Here is a 14,636-nt window from a genome sequence, read left to right as displayed (position 1 = left end):
CTCCAAAGCATCCATTTTCTCCAGGGGAACTGATCGCTGTAGTCTGGAGATGAGCTGTAATTCCAGGGGATCCCCAGGTTCTGCCTCACCTGTAGGCTGGCATCCCTATTTTAAGTACCAAAGGCTTCTCCTAGCTCTGCTGGTTAGGCCTAGCCAAAATCAGTTCCATGCGTTAGCACGAAACTGCCCTTGTAAACTAGGGTTCCCAACAGGCCTAGGGGAAAAAATGTCCCATCCCTTTAATGGACTTTTAATGTTTTGAAATGGCAGCTGAATCTTTTCATGGCATGAAGGTAAATAACATCACCTGATAAATCATGTTGCATTAAGCCTCTATTAAAGAAAAGAGGGCCCTGACTTGGATAGCCTACACTAACCCAACCTCATCAGATCTCAGAAGCACCTCTGAACATCTGTTGCCTTGAAAACTCTACAGCTGTCTTAGGTATAGGGTGTGTGTCCACTCATCATCTACTGTGGATGTATATACTTCCTGCCTGTTATACAGATTTACAAACTTCTCTGCAAGACTGAGCTAGAAAACAAACTAGCCTGCATGTGCTTACTGGCTGGACAGCAGCAGCCTCTACTTACACTTTTCTCTCTAGAACTATATGTGTACACTGTGACCGATTCCACAAAAGCAGACCTGTTCTACACTAGGTCTCCCATTTCCCTGGTTGTACTGCTCAATTTCCCACTATTTGCTCTGCAGCTGCATTTTGACCCACATCTCCCCCTGATTTCCCCTGCGTCTTCTTGATCCTTATTTTTTAGGATCAAGAAGACGCGGGGGGAATTGATGAGGAGATGTGGGTCAAAATGCGGCCACAGAGCAAATAGTGGGAAATTGAGCAGTACAACCAGGGAAACGGGAGACCGAGTGTAGAACAGGTCTGCTTCTAATAGCAAATTTGATGGCCTCTTTTCTGTTAGTAGTCCAACAAATCAGGTCACGCAAAGACATGGGTTTCTACATACTGGGCAGGCTTTAAAAATATGAAGAAAAACACAAGTTTGTAAACTGAAGATACATCCTTCACATACATACATTTTTTTGGGGGGGAGACCAGTGAGCATATTTATTGTCTTTCAGAACAGAGCCGTGGAATACTGTATGTAGCTGAACAGTGGGATGAGGGGGAAAGGGAAGAAAACAAGGATATCTGGGGGAAAGTATCATGGAGGGGGAGATTAAGTTCATGAGGCAGGTGTTCCCCAAGAACAATTTCCTCCATCCCAAACTCTCCCATACAGGATAGGACAGACAGGGCTGGCCTGAGGTGTTTCTGCGCCCTAGGCGAGGCGCAGATGCCAACCTCCCAGTGGGACCTGGAGACCTCCCAGCTGGCTGCCTCCTTGCTCTCCAGAGCCGCTGGGCAGGAGAGGAGTGGCGAGGTGGCCGGCTTGGGGACTTGGGAGAGGTGGGAGCTGCCGGGCGAGAGGGGCAGGGGGCTCGCAGGCCCGCCCCTCCTTCCCTCTTGTCCTGCTTACCTTGGCCCCTCCCGAGGTGCCCCTCCCTGTCTGAGATGCAGCAGCCCAGCAGGCAGGAGGCGCCCAGGAAGGTAGACTCGAGGGAGCCCGGGAAGGTAGGCTCGAGGGAGCCCCCGAAGTGGGCAGGTGATGGACAGGCGGGTGGGTGAGCGCGCAGCCAGGGCTGGCGGTTGGTGGTGGTGGCAGCCGCCCCTGCGCCTGCGCAGACCAGCTGGGGGACAGGGAGCGGGCACTTCGGGCCGGGCCGAGCCCCTATTGGAAGATGGGCCACCTGAGCCAGCCCCAGCCCCGCCGAGTGGCTGCCGCCACCACTGAGAGGCTAGCCAGGCCGCCGCGAGTCAGAGGGGAGCCCACCACCGGACGGATGCGCGGGGTGCCTCGGGCGGTGCTTTTGAAGGGGGAGGCACAGTTTTGGGGGGTGGCGCCAAACTGTACCCGGCCCTGCCAAAAGCCCTGGATCTCCCTGACTGCCTCCGCCTCTTTCTCCCCAACTCCAGCAAGCTCAGTGCTTGCCGGACTCAGAGAGAAAGAGGTGGCGGCCAGGGAGATGCAGGTCTTTTGGCGGGGGCTCGGGGGCTTGGGCAGAGGGGCGGGTCCAGTTAAGCACCCCAAGGGCCGGCTCGTGCTCTAGGCGAATGCTTAGTTCGCCTAGTGGGTGAGCCGGCCCTGAGGACAGAGCAGGTTAAAATACCCACCTCCTCTATTGGACTCCAGAGGGTGAGGCCTAGATAAGCACTTCCTGCAGCTCAGCCTAGAACCTCAGTAGGAGTTGGGCCAAAGGTACTACAGTACTGGATTGCTAGGGCCCAGGTTAGTTGAACAGGAAGCTGGTAGAATGCTGTGGAATGGACTTCCTGAGGATGAAAGGAAAGGCCCACTTTGAGTCCTCTTGAACAGGAGAAATGCAGGAGATAAATATTTTAAATAAATTCATCTCTTAGCTTTGGAGTTCAGCTCTATTATGATATTGCATGATTAGAAGGAGGATTTCCTAATGATTTATCCTCTCCTATGATCACTCACAGTCTTATATTCCAATCTTGAAGCATGGGAGGAGGAGCAAGACAGACTATGGAATAAGTGTTTGACTTAATATCTGTGTTGCAAAGATGGAGAAAAGGTAGGCTTGAGCTGCCAGAGAATAAATTGAACTAGTTTGTGGTTGGTGTTATATTTGTATTCACCCACAGTTAGAGTATACATCCCATATACAACTCATATCACTCTCTTCTAAGTGATTAAATGCATAAGATAATGCACACAGAAGTTTGGGTTTTTTTATAATCAGCATTAAGTTTCTCGGGTTGATGCTTAGGCCACACACACTGCTGAACCCCCCTTTTTCTGCAGCCAGTCCATTAATGTTAAAATCTAATTTACAGCATGATCCAAAAAACATATTACATCCTGAAGGCAGCCCCATGAAACTCCCACACAGCCATCGCAATTTAACTAAATTTATTATCATTTGTTGTTTAACAATCCACACTTCCGTCAAAGAATCCTGAGCGGCAAATGGAGAGCTCCAAGGTGGTCTCCTATACAAGCAATGGGTAAGCTCTGCTCAGCTCAGTTTCACGCTGCTTCAGACCATCTTATTATGTGTTTTTCAACCTGTCTCAAATCAATCAGATGTGCTTCCCAATCATATGCATTTTGTGCAGAATTAAGTCCTATTGTGGCTAGTATTTGCCAACAGGGCTGGGGAAATGTCCCATCCCTTTAATGGTGGTTTCCTGTGTAGAAATGGGCAGCTGAAGCTTTTCATGGCATGCAGTTAAATAATATCACCAGATAAATTACATCCCATTGGGCCTATATTAAAGGGACATGGTATTTCCCCCCATCCTGTTGGTAACCTAACTGTAGGGTTTATTTACAAGTAGGTGAGATTAAGCTGTATTCCTGAGGACATTTATTAGTTAACAGATCCCATTGAACACAGTGGATCTTTATTATAAGCAAACGTTCAAAGTATCAGGCTGTTAACATTTAAGAATAATCTAATGTCTTTTTGATTTCACAGCTTAAGTGTTCCTGATTTTCACTGGGCATACCTAGGATCAAACATTAAAAAGCAGGAGAGAGTAAAATTGGGATTCTCTTGTAATTCCATACCTCCAAGAGCCTTACGACTTTTATCCATGAATGATAATCACTTATACTGCAGCATCAAATCCTATATTAACGGTGGAGCCAGTAATGCACAAACATATCCACTGTTTCCTTATATAGATTAAATAAAATAATGAAACTTATTCATATGGCTTGCAAAACACAAGTGTCCTTTGCATTTATTTAATTATGGCTCAGTCTAAACAAAGATAACCACCCACAGGTCACACTGCTTTCAATCAGTGCAAGCTTTACTCTCCCTCTAAAATCAGTGAAATGCAAAATCCTGCTCATTATTTCTAAAAATGGCTTCTACTCTCAGGATCAATAAGGGGAACAGAAAAGAAATAAGCAAGTTAAACTAAGCTGCTTCATTAACTCAATGCATTCGCTTCCTTTCTCCCTCCAAAAATCCTGATTGTATTTTATAGTAAGTTACCATTGAATGATGTGAACCTTTGCAGCTGTAAAACTCATTAGGGTTAGAATATCAGGAGCCACTGTAGCTTGTTCTTGAGAATGTGGTGGTAAGAAGTAATGACAACTTGAAAGAGAGAAGGGACTTAATACTCTGCTTGGGGGGCAAGTCATTCCATACAGCTCTCTTACCTACTCCTAGTCTTCTATCCATCTCTTGTGTCATCCTAGCAGATTGTATTTTCTTGTTTTCTCTATTCCTCTCCTTTCCTTTTACTAGATTATCCTCATCTTTACCTTTCCCCAATATCTCCCCATGCCTCTCTTCTCTACAATGCTTGTCAGCCTTTCCTTTGGCACTCAAGGAGAACAATATAGAAAAGTTTGTTACTATGCATCATTCTCCTCTCACCTACTCTGGTAACTCCAGTGAAGTAATTGAAATTGCATCTGGAACAACGTAATAAACCATACTGTTTCCATTAATTTAGGGCAGTAGTTTTCAAACTGGGTGCCAAGTAAACCTATTGTTCCTAGGGAACTTATCAAAGGAGTCCTCAAGTTGAAAACCAATAATGGTGGACAAAGGAAGCACATCGACCATTTTCTAACATGGGCTTGATTGTGCCCATGATTTCTAAAACGTCCTAGGCTTCCATGTTAGAGCAGGGGGGTAGGTTTGTTCTAGGTGGGAAGGATCTCATGGCACTGGGAATGCTTTCTCCAGGCTGTGCTGCTTTGTCATCCAACGTGGTCAGTACCTCCTGATGGTGACATGGTATTGCTTCATCGGGTGGGGCTTTAGTGGGCAGACTTGGGTGAAGAGGTCTTCTTCCATATCAAACCTCAGAGTATATAAAGAGGAAACAGCCCCAGCTTCCCATGCACTTACACACCATAATGGAAGACAGATGGTCACACAGGCCCTGTGGAATTCACTTGGGATGTCAATAAGTCACTATTCAACAGGGCAAGGAATGAATTTTTGCCAGGGCCAATGAAAAGCCTTGGTGTTTTTGTCTTCTCTCAGCAAGCCCAATGAGGTAATTAATGGTGTAACTATAGCTGGATGTGCTCACAGTTTGACTACAGTTACAATTGTTTATACTCATCACAATAATAACTGATGCCTTTTTGGAATGTACCAGGCATCAGGCTTCATAGAGAATAAGGACCTCTTTTTACATTATAGAGGAGGGCACTGGTTAGTCCTGGGGTCCCCAACCTATGTCCTGAGTAACACTCAGAAGGGAATTGTGAGTTCTACTCAGTTCTGATGTATATGGTACCTGATTCAGATCACAACTGTGGCATGTGCAGAGAAAGGGGTTGTTCTTTCTCTGCACACCATTTTCCTGAGATTAACCCAGGAGGTTCTATTTGGCCCCTAGAGAAATTCATGACTATACACATGAATCTACCAATGCTCCCTCTAAGCTGTGGAGTCTTGTGAGCAAAAATTTTGCTTTGCGAGCTACTGGCATTAAAGTTGTGAGCGAGCAATTTAGCTACTGCATAAATTAGTTTGCTCTGGAGCCATCCTTCCTGAGCTAAGGTAAAAATGTGAGCTGGGGGCTAAAAAATGGCGAGCTAACTCACACTAACTCAGCTTAGAGGGAACACTGGGGTCTACCCAAAGGCCCAAATACTGCTACCAGTAAAGTGCCTAAGCCAGTTCTGTGACAGAAGAGAGACGAAGCAGAGCTAACTCACCAGGGACTGGTTCACCCTCTTAACATCATCCAACTCCCAGGTCTGCCTACACTCAGCTGGCTTTTGTCCCAATGGGCTTCATGCCCTTGTCTTAGGCTGTGAGTGTTTTGGTGTACTTTTTAAAAAGTTGTGGTCCTGTTTCATTCCCAGCCTTGTGCATTGGTTCAGTTTGTGCTCTACCATGTCACTTTTCCCACACTGCACATATCCAAATATTTAATCTGAATAACTGCAGATCTTCGCATCATTTGAATATTAACATCTGAAGCTACAATTTGTCTTTTACATAAGTAATCAATGAGACATTTCTAAGTAAATATGTTTAGGACTTCAATGCGTGCGGAGGGGGAAAAGATGTACCATGTGTTATTCCTCAATTTATATTGCAGCACATTTCTACTGATTCTGCTGTCTATGTGGATTTGTGAACAACTGGCCATTATTCACTAATTCAGGTTAAAGTTGCTTGTATAGTCAACTAGTGTGACGAGTTCATGTTGTCATAAGTGCCACATGGGCCGTGGAAGCAAAAAAATGTTGACTGTCGCTTTAGTTGAGGTTTTGGCACATTAAAGGAAAAGGATTAGTTAAAGTCAGGATCTTCAAGTGGAAGGTGAAACCAAGGGGTTACCAAAGGGAGCAATTCCTATTCTTGCCAGTCCATTTGCGTAACCTTTTTAATATGTCAAGGATGCAAAGAAAAACTACTATGAGGTGACTTTTGTATATGGTGACCAGTACAGTGATGTGGATGCTTTGACATGTTTTCATGTAATAGCATTCTGCCTAAGGATGTCAGCCTCCAGGTGGGACTTGGGGATCCCCCGAAATTACAGATCATCTCTAGTCTACAGAGATCAGTTCACCTGGACCGATTTCACACAAGAGCTGCGCTGCGGTCGCACCTCCCTTTGCCCCGCTTCTATTGGTCAATTTCCCACTCGAAGTCGCGTGGCCGCATTTTGACCCACGGCTTCGCCCAATTTCCCCTGCGGTTTCGTAATCCTCAAAAAACAGGATCACGAAACCATGGGGGAAATTTGGCGAAGCCGGTCAAAATGCGGCCACGCAGCTTCTAGTGGGAAATTGACCAATAGAAGTGGGGCGAAGGGAGGCGCGACCACGGCGCAGCTCTTGTGTGAAAGAAAACAGATGCTTTGGAAAGTGGACTCTATGGCACTGTACCCCACTGAGGTCCCTGTCCTCCCCAGGCTCCACCCCCAAATCTGCTGGAGTTTCCCAACTTGGATCTGTTAACCCTACCCCTATGCACACACACCTCCCACCAGTGGCAAAAGAGGACCTGGCAAACCTAGGCCTGCCTCCTGGCTCAACCTTCCAAGGCTACCCAGGAAGAAATGAGATGTGATCTTAATACATCAGAGAACATCACAAGTCACCAAGCCACTTCACTTGTGGTAGCTTCAAACTGGGCTTTATGAATCAGCAATTGACCATCATAATGATGGTTTTCCTATATGCTTTGGATTAAGAATTCTCAAACCATTTCTGCCGGTTCCTCCTACCAGAGGCTTGGGTCTGGTCCACACACAACATAATAAGAGGGTCGAATCTTGAGGTGCTACAGCAAACTTTGCTACTTGAAGCCATAGATGGAGACTGGCATTTAAAAAAACGCACGCACACACAACTGCACCAAGTAAAAACACCTTGCAATTAAAAAGTAACAAATCAGGGAGAATAGTTCTGGTCCAGTTCACTACGTGCTGTGCTAATTTTCTATTTACAGAGTATGAACCATTCAAAATTGTGATTTCCTTCCCACCTCTACATTCTGAAGCTTATTCTACCACCTCATTCTGCTACATGTGTGGACCAGACCTAAGATACCTTTTATAAGAGAATAGCCCCCACACATTGCAACCCTCCCAGTCAGATCTCCCATCTTGTATTTTCCCCCCATTTCTCCCATCTGTATACTTTTAAAAATCTGCCATCTGGTTGTTCTTCCAAAAGACATTCTACTAATTAATGAAAAACATAGCTGTTTTTAGAGAGGAGGAAATAACAGTAAGATTCTGAGAGGTACTGTTTTGTTGCATGTCTTGCTTTGTGTATATTAATATGCAAATATTAAGGGTAAGACAATTTAGTGCACAAAAAGTGTAAAGGGTGAGATGCCCTTTCTCCAGCTCTCCTGCTCCTCACCACGGTTTGTGATCAAGGTTTCCCACTTTGGGAGCCAGAAGAAGACAGAAAACAGTGCAATTCTAAGAACATTCCTGGGAGTAAGTCCCACTGAATAAGCTTCAGTAGGAACCTCAGTAGACCTGTTTCAGGATTGCGCAGTGAATTATTAGATAGAAAAGCAAGTTACTCATTCAACAATGTAGATTTAACTTCTAGACCTCATTACAATAAGATATGGTTGTTGCCGCTAGCATAGATGGTTTTTAAAAGAGCCAGTGCAGGGTACTGGTCAGACTGGGATCTGGGTTCAGTTCACCAGCTCTGTCATGGAAGCTCACAGGATGACCTTGGGCCATCCAGTAACTTTCTCACCATCACCAGTTTGGTGTAGTGGTTAAGTGGGTGGACTCTAATCTGGGAGAATCGGGTTTGATTCCCCACTCCTCCACTTGCAGCAGCTGGATGACCTTGGGCAAGCCATAGTTCTGTCAGAGCTGTTCTCTCAAGGACAGTTCTCTCAGAGCTCTCTCAGCCCCACCTACCTCAGAGGGTGTTTGTTTTGGGGAGGGGAAAAGAGTTTGTAAGCCGCTCTGAGACTCTGAGTGAAGGGCGGGGTATAAATCCAATCTCCTCCTCCTTCTTCTTTTTCTTCTTCCCTCACAGGGTAGTAGTCAGGACAGAATGGAGGAAGGGAGAACAATGTTGTAAGCTGCTCTGGGTCCCCATTGGGGAGAAAAGTGGGGAAGAAAAATCTAAACAAATTAAATAAATAAAGGATTACACAAGTTCACGAGGGTTACGTCTCATCAATGGGCATCAACTAGACAGTTAAATACAGCCTCCATGTACAGAAGCAGCATGTGTATGAATATCGGATTCTGAGGACAAATGCATCGCTTGTGAACACCTGGAGGCAACTGGCTGGCAGCTGCTGGAATCAGAATGGTGACTGGAATGAGTGACGCTCAGTCTAATTCAGCATGCCAGTGCTTATGTTCTGAGTAATTCGGATGAGTAGCCTCCAGCTTCATATTATCTCACTGCAATACTTTTCCAGGTATTTTTTCCCACCTGTTTGGTTTTGGTGTTTTTTTGCCATCAAATCACAGCTGACTTATGGTAACCCCATAGGGTTTTCAAGGCAAGAGGTGTTCAGAGGTGGTTTACCATTTGCCTGGCTCTGCACCATGACCCTGGTATTCCTCGGAGGTCTCCCTTCCAAACACTAGCCAGGGTCAACCCTTGATCTTAGAGTTCCAAGATCAAAGGAGCTATCCAGGTCAGGGCAATGCTCTAAATCATTGCTGTTTTTGAGACAACCTGTGCAGAACAGGCAGCTGTCCCTGGACTGTGATGATGGAGAGTTAAATGGAAAAGCAAAGCCCAAGGCCTGCTCCCCACCCCAAAGTGGGAGAACAATCCAAGGGTGCTGAAAAGGAACACCATTTATTAAATGCTGCTTTAAAATCCAACACATAACTGTTTGAAGCTTTTGTTCTCCATCAGAGATATTTTCATATGCAAGGGAAAGATGACTTGCTTTGCTAGCAGTAGTAAAAAAGACACAGAGCATTTTCTGGCGGTAGAGAGTTAACAGAGCAGCCCTTCAGTGCCTCAGCCCTACTGGAGCCAAGACTGGATTCTAAACAACGTGGTATATGATCTGCTTCACGGAAGTTCGTGCCCAGGATTCAGCAATGCAGGATGAACTCCAGCAAGAAGTGTGGCAAGAATAGCTTTCTCATAAGCATCCCGGGCAAAAAGTCATGCATGGGTTTAAGCAAGGCAAGCAACAAGCAGCTGGCATATCGCAGTGAGAATATCCAAGAACGGGCAGCATCAGAATTCCACTTTGTCAATCTCACAGTGAAGTCCTACGCAGAGTTACTCCAATCTATGCCCATTGATTTCAGCCTGGAGGAACTCTGCACAGGATTGCACCACAACTAGGTTCCCCAGTGGCACCTCACAAATGCACTTGTAGGCAGTTTGCTCTTTGCTGATGCTTATTCTCACTCAAAATCCTAAAGATTTGTGCCAGCACATCTACCTGTGATGCTGGTGCATAATGGTTGTACTGCCAGCACAGCCGTATGTTTTCTGTTCTTGTGCTGGGGTATTTAGGTATTCAGAGGTCCCGTTCACACGCGGCGATTTGGTCCGGGAGCGGGCCAGTTCGGGGCCGGATCAAACCGGCGCGATCACACCACCACATCTGGGAAGCGTCCTGCTTCCGCACCCGAACTGGCCCAAACCCGGGAAGAACCGCCGCAAAATGAACCACCTACCTTGGGTGGTTCAGCGCCGCGTCTTTGGCGACGGCCCACCCCCGGGCCGGAGCCGAACTGCGCATGCTCGTACATGCGCAGTTCGGCCGGCCCCCGGGTAGGCCCCCGGGGAAAAAAGGCGGCGCGGCCGGGGGATCCGGGGGATCCCGCCGCGCCGTGTCAACATTGGCGCGGCTTTTAAAAGCCGCGCCTTCAAGCGCCTTTTCCCCTGCGTGTGGCAGGGGCCAGAATATACTTATCCCATCCTTCCTCCAAGGAGTTCAGGGTGTTAGTTTTCTCCTCCTCCATTTTTATCCTCACAACAACAACCGTGTGAGGTAGATCTGGAGAAGAAAGAAATTGTATGGGGATTTGAATTTGAGTCTTCTAGATTCTACTCCTACACTCTGACCACTACACCACACTGTCAGTAGCCCCCAATCCATCCAATTACAAGCAGTAGCTCTTAGGATCAGGATGCTCCCTCATCTCTAGAATAGCAGTTTTAAAGGGACAAAATAAGTCGCCCCCATACAGTTTTGAACTGGTCTGATGTATGACTCCAGTGAAGACTGTGTGAGGCGCAGCAAACTACTTTGCCAGCACTTACCTCCCCAGACTTTCCACAAAGCTAATGAGCAAAACTAGGGATCTGTTTGATTCAAGAAAAGAAGGCTATAATGTGGAAGAACCTTACTTGGGACCAGAGAATATTTTGAGCATCAGTGCCAATCTAAGTAATCAATGCCAACAAACATCAAATGAAATTAATTCAGCAGATCAGTTTTCCTTTATTCGGGAATAAACCACAATTGAACTCAGTAGAACTTCTGAGTCAACACACATAGGACCAGACGACTCACATTTTTATAGGCAAGAATGATCCTCCATGCAAATATCAACAATTCAACATCTTCAACAATATCAACAATTTCATGTCTATAGATCAAGGCAAGTAAGCATGAGCTACTGACCAAGACTGAGATTATCCCAACTCTTCTTCTGTTCCTGAGTCTGGTGAGAGACCTTGACCATAAACTATTCCTCATCTGTGAAACCAGATGTTTGTGAAGCTAAACTATAAGATATGATATGGAAGGGAAGGGATGGATTTGGGAAGAAGCCACAGATAATTAGTACAGCACATGCACATTTGTGTGCACAGAGCCATAGGTGCAATCCCTAGCATCTCATTAAAAGGATCTCCACTCATCATGCTGTGAAGAATCCCTGCTTCAGACTCTAGCTAGATTTGACTTGATGCAAAACCATGTCATAAATAAATGCAATCCTAAAACCACTGACTTCAATAAAGGGTGTAACTTTGCACTGTTCACTTCTGAAGCTCAAAGGATGCCATGTACTCCTGAGTGGAACTGGAGTGAGTGGAACTGGAGATGGGCATACATTGGAATGACATTAGGGAGGCTCTCTGGGGTTCAGGCAGAAGACTTTCTCAACTTCTGGGATCTTGCCAAGTTATTCATGATAACTGCACTTACTTCAGCAACACTCCCCCCCCCTCCATCAGTAAACAGCCTCTCGAATTTCATGTGCATCACTCGACTATGCTAGGTTTGCTTTTCTTTTTCACACATCCTTGCCAACACAGTGTTTTGCCATAATCCCCCACCCCCATAGCATCTTTGGGGGGAAAACAACTTTGGCTGAAGTAACCTTGGCCAGTTTCTTCTATACTTTGCAGTGAACAAGGAGGAATCAAGATGCCCTGCAGCCCTTGCCTGATCCTCTTTTCCTATTACCTGCCATGACAGAAGCACCATCTTTTGTATCTGGGCAAACATGTTATCTGTCTCCCGAAGAGTCATTCCGTCCTAATGACGCCCCACGCTACTTCCGGTTGTCCCCCCCCATATGAATCCACGAACTACCACTTACTACCGAATTACTATGAAAAGAACTACAAGTAAATAAAGATGTAAAAGATCCGACTGCCCCTGCAACTGAGACGGAAATCTCATTTAACTGATGTCCGGGGAGGTAAGGCTGGCAACAGGCTGCTTACATACAAACCGGTGCTTGAAGTCTCTATAGTTTTTATCTAGTTTATCTACTTGTTGCCGGCCTACAGACTCGTCTGTTCGAAACAGCGACGCTACCCTTAAAGCAAACTGTCTACAAGAAGTGCAGTCCCAAGCCCCCAACGGAGGAGAAGATCGGAGAGATGTCCTATAATGCGGTTGGCCACCCCAGAGACGACTCCAAGTCTCTGTGCTTTGCTTAGGAGAGCCAATTCCCGCGGGGAACCCGGCTTTGCAGGAGGGAAAGCAAGAGGTCGAGAAGCATATGATGAAAACGAAAGAGCACCGACCTCAGCCAGCAGTTGGTCCACCCTTCCCAAAATAGCCGTCTCCATTTGGTCTGCGGAGAGCCAAGCAGGGAGCGACGTGGATCCGTCCGCCTCCAAATGCGCCACCCGGGCTTGCAGGTCCGCCGTCCGGAAGTAGAGCAGCAGGCTCAGCACCAGGGAGAGGAAAGAGACGCCGGGCAGCCCCGACGCCAGCAGCGGAGGCACCTTGCAGCGCCGTGCCCCATCCCTCGTCCGGGGCTGGGCGGCGAGGCAGCCGCTCTCCAAGGCGCCCCCCGGCGCGGCGCCCTTCTCCTCCGCCATGCCAGCGGCGGCCCAATAAATAAATCAATAAATAGGGGAATAAATAAGGCGCGGAGGTCTTCCTCGCAGCAGCACCGGTCCGACAGAGCAGCGTCCACGGGGATCCCCGATGCCACGGGAGTAGCGCAGGCAGGGAGCGGTGTAAAAGAAGGGAGGGGGGAGATGGAGCAAAGATTTTAAAAAAGAAAGGAAATCAAACTTCAAAAAGTTGAGGATATTTTTTTTTTTTGCAAGGGAGGGGGCAAACGGTCTGTGAAGATCTGCCTCCTTCAGCTTTCTTTGTGGCTGTCTTTCCTCCACCCCCCCCTTCTTGTGTTTTGTCAAGCGCTTCAGTTCCTTAGCGGAGCAGGACACGGATAGAGCCTGGAGGTCCCCACGAGAGAGAGGTCACTCTCAACTGACTGGGAAGTTGGACGGTGGCTCTCACTGCCTCTCTGTAACATGACACACACACGCGCGCTCTCTCTCCCTCTCTCTCCTTGGCTCAGATGAGCGGGCTGCGCCGCTTCCCAAAGTAACCTCCTCTGCTCTCTCTGCTGCGATGATTTATTTATTTATGCAAAACGGCTGGGTGTGATTGAATCCCGGGGCTCCCGCCCCCTCCAAAGCCCCACCGGTCCTTAAAGCGCCTTTCATCAGCTCCCCTTTGAAGTGACACCCAGGGTAGTCATTTACAGCCGTCAGGGAAGCAATTGTGAGGTAGAGGGCGCAAGACTAAGGCGCTGGGTTGCTCTGCGGTTTGTTTTGATTTTCATTGCCTCCTCCATGGAAGACTTTAGGGGACGGGCAGCCCACCACTTCCAAACTGGTCTGCAGCTCTTCAGAGCAAGTTGGACCTCAAGAACTTGTACTTAGTGTGCTGGCCCCCTAGTTTGCTCAGAAACTTTTGTATGTTTGGAAGTCTGTGGCATCAGTCTTCTCAGGTGGGTTTGCTGGAGTGTAGCAGCCATAAACCCCTGTGTAGGGTGGTGGGATGGACTCAGTACACTAGGTGTGCTAGAACATAGAGCCCTTACTATGATGAAACAAAGGCTCTCTGGTGAGTTGAGCATGTTTAATCCCAGTCCAGTCGCTTCACAGATCAGAGCATGGTAACAGCTTTTACATTCCCAGATACAGAGATTGTTCACATTTTAGTCACCGTCCCAGCACAAAGAGTTGAGCAGCCATCAGAACATAAACAGAGTCCTGCTCTGAATCAGACCAACGGTCTATCTAGTCCAGCATCCTGTTTCACACACTGGTCAGCCAGTTGCCCTGAAGGGCCAACAAAGGACACAGAGACCAAGGCCTTCCTCTGTCGCCTTGCACTGGAATTCAGGACTTTGCTGCCTCTGACTATGGAGGGTCCCTTTACTCACCATTGCTAGTAGTTGCTGAGGGACCTCTCCTCCATTAATCTGTCTTATCCCTTCTTAAAGCCATCTATGCTCATGGCCATCACTATATCCCCTGGCAGTGAATATCAAAATAATAACTCACTGAATATAGAATATTCCATTTTGTCAGTCCTGAATTTATTATGCATCATTTTCATTGGGTACACCAAAGTTCTAGTATTAGAATTATACATAATTTTATAAAACTTTATTATGTCCTCCCCTTAGTCATCTTTCCCCCCTAAACTTTAAAATCTCATACCCTTTAGCCTTTCTACATAGGAAAGGTGCTCCTATCCGTTAATCCAGAAGTATCAAACTAGAAGGGGTATGGGAACATTGCCTACAGATGGACAAGCCCACAAGAGGGAAGCCAGCATGTCTTGCATCCAGTGCCAAAATTAAATATAAAAGTGATTGCTGCTCAAAGCAAAAATAATATCTAGAGGTGTTACGTGGAAGGGGGGG

The 14,636-nt window shown here is 46.8% G+C and overlaps 1 protein-coding gene across 1 annotated transcript in view; it reads right to left on the bottom strand.

The window, feature by feature from the left end:
- Nucleotides 1-12,789, bottom strand: part of COL13A1 (collagen, type XIII, alpha 1) — a 308,444-nt gene extending 295,655 nt beyond the window's left edge. The window contains exon 1 of the mRNA XM_015428404.1: nt 12,490-12,789. Coding sequence (XP_015283890.1) covers nt 12,490-12,789 — 300 coding nt within the window. The remainder of the gene's footprint in view (nt 1-12,489) is intronic.
- Nucleotides 12,790-14,636: the final 1,847 nt, after the last annotated feature.

Source organism: Gekko japonicus, unplaced genomic scaffold (assembly GCF_001447785.1).
Source record: "Gekko japonicus isolate JY-2015 unplaced genomic scaffold, Gekko_japonicus_V1.1 scaffold672, whole genome shotgun sequence".
Lineage (NCBI taxonomy): Eukaryota > Metazoa > Chordata > Lepidosauria > Squamata > Gekkonidae > Gekko > Gekko japonicus.
This window is presented reverse-complemented; position numbering and strand designations above follow the sequence as displayed.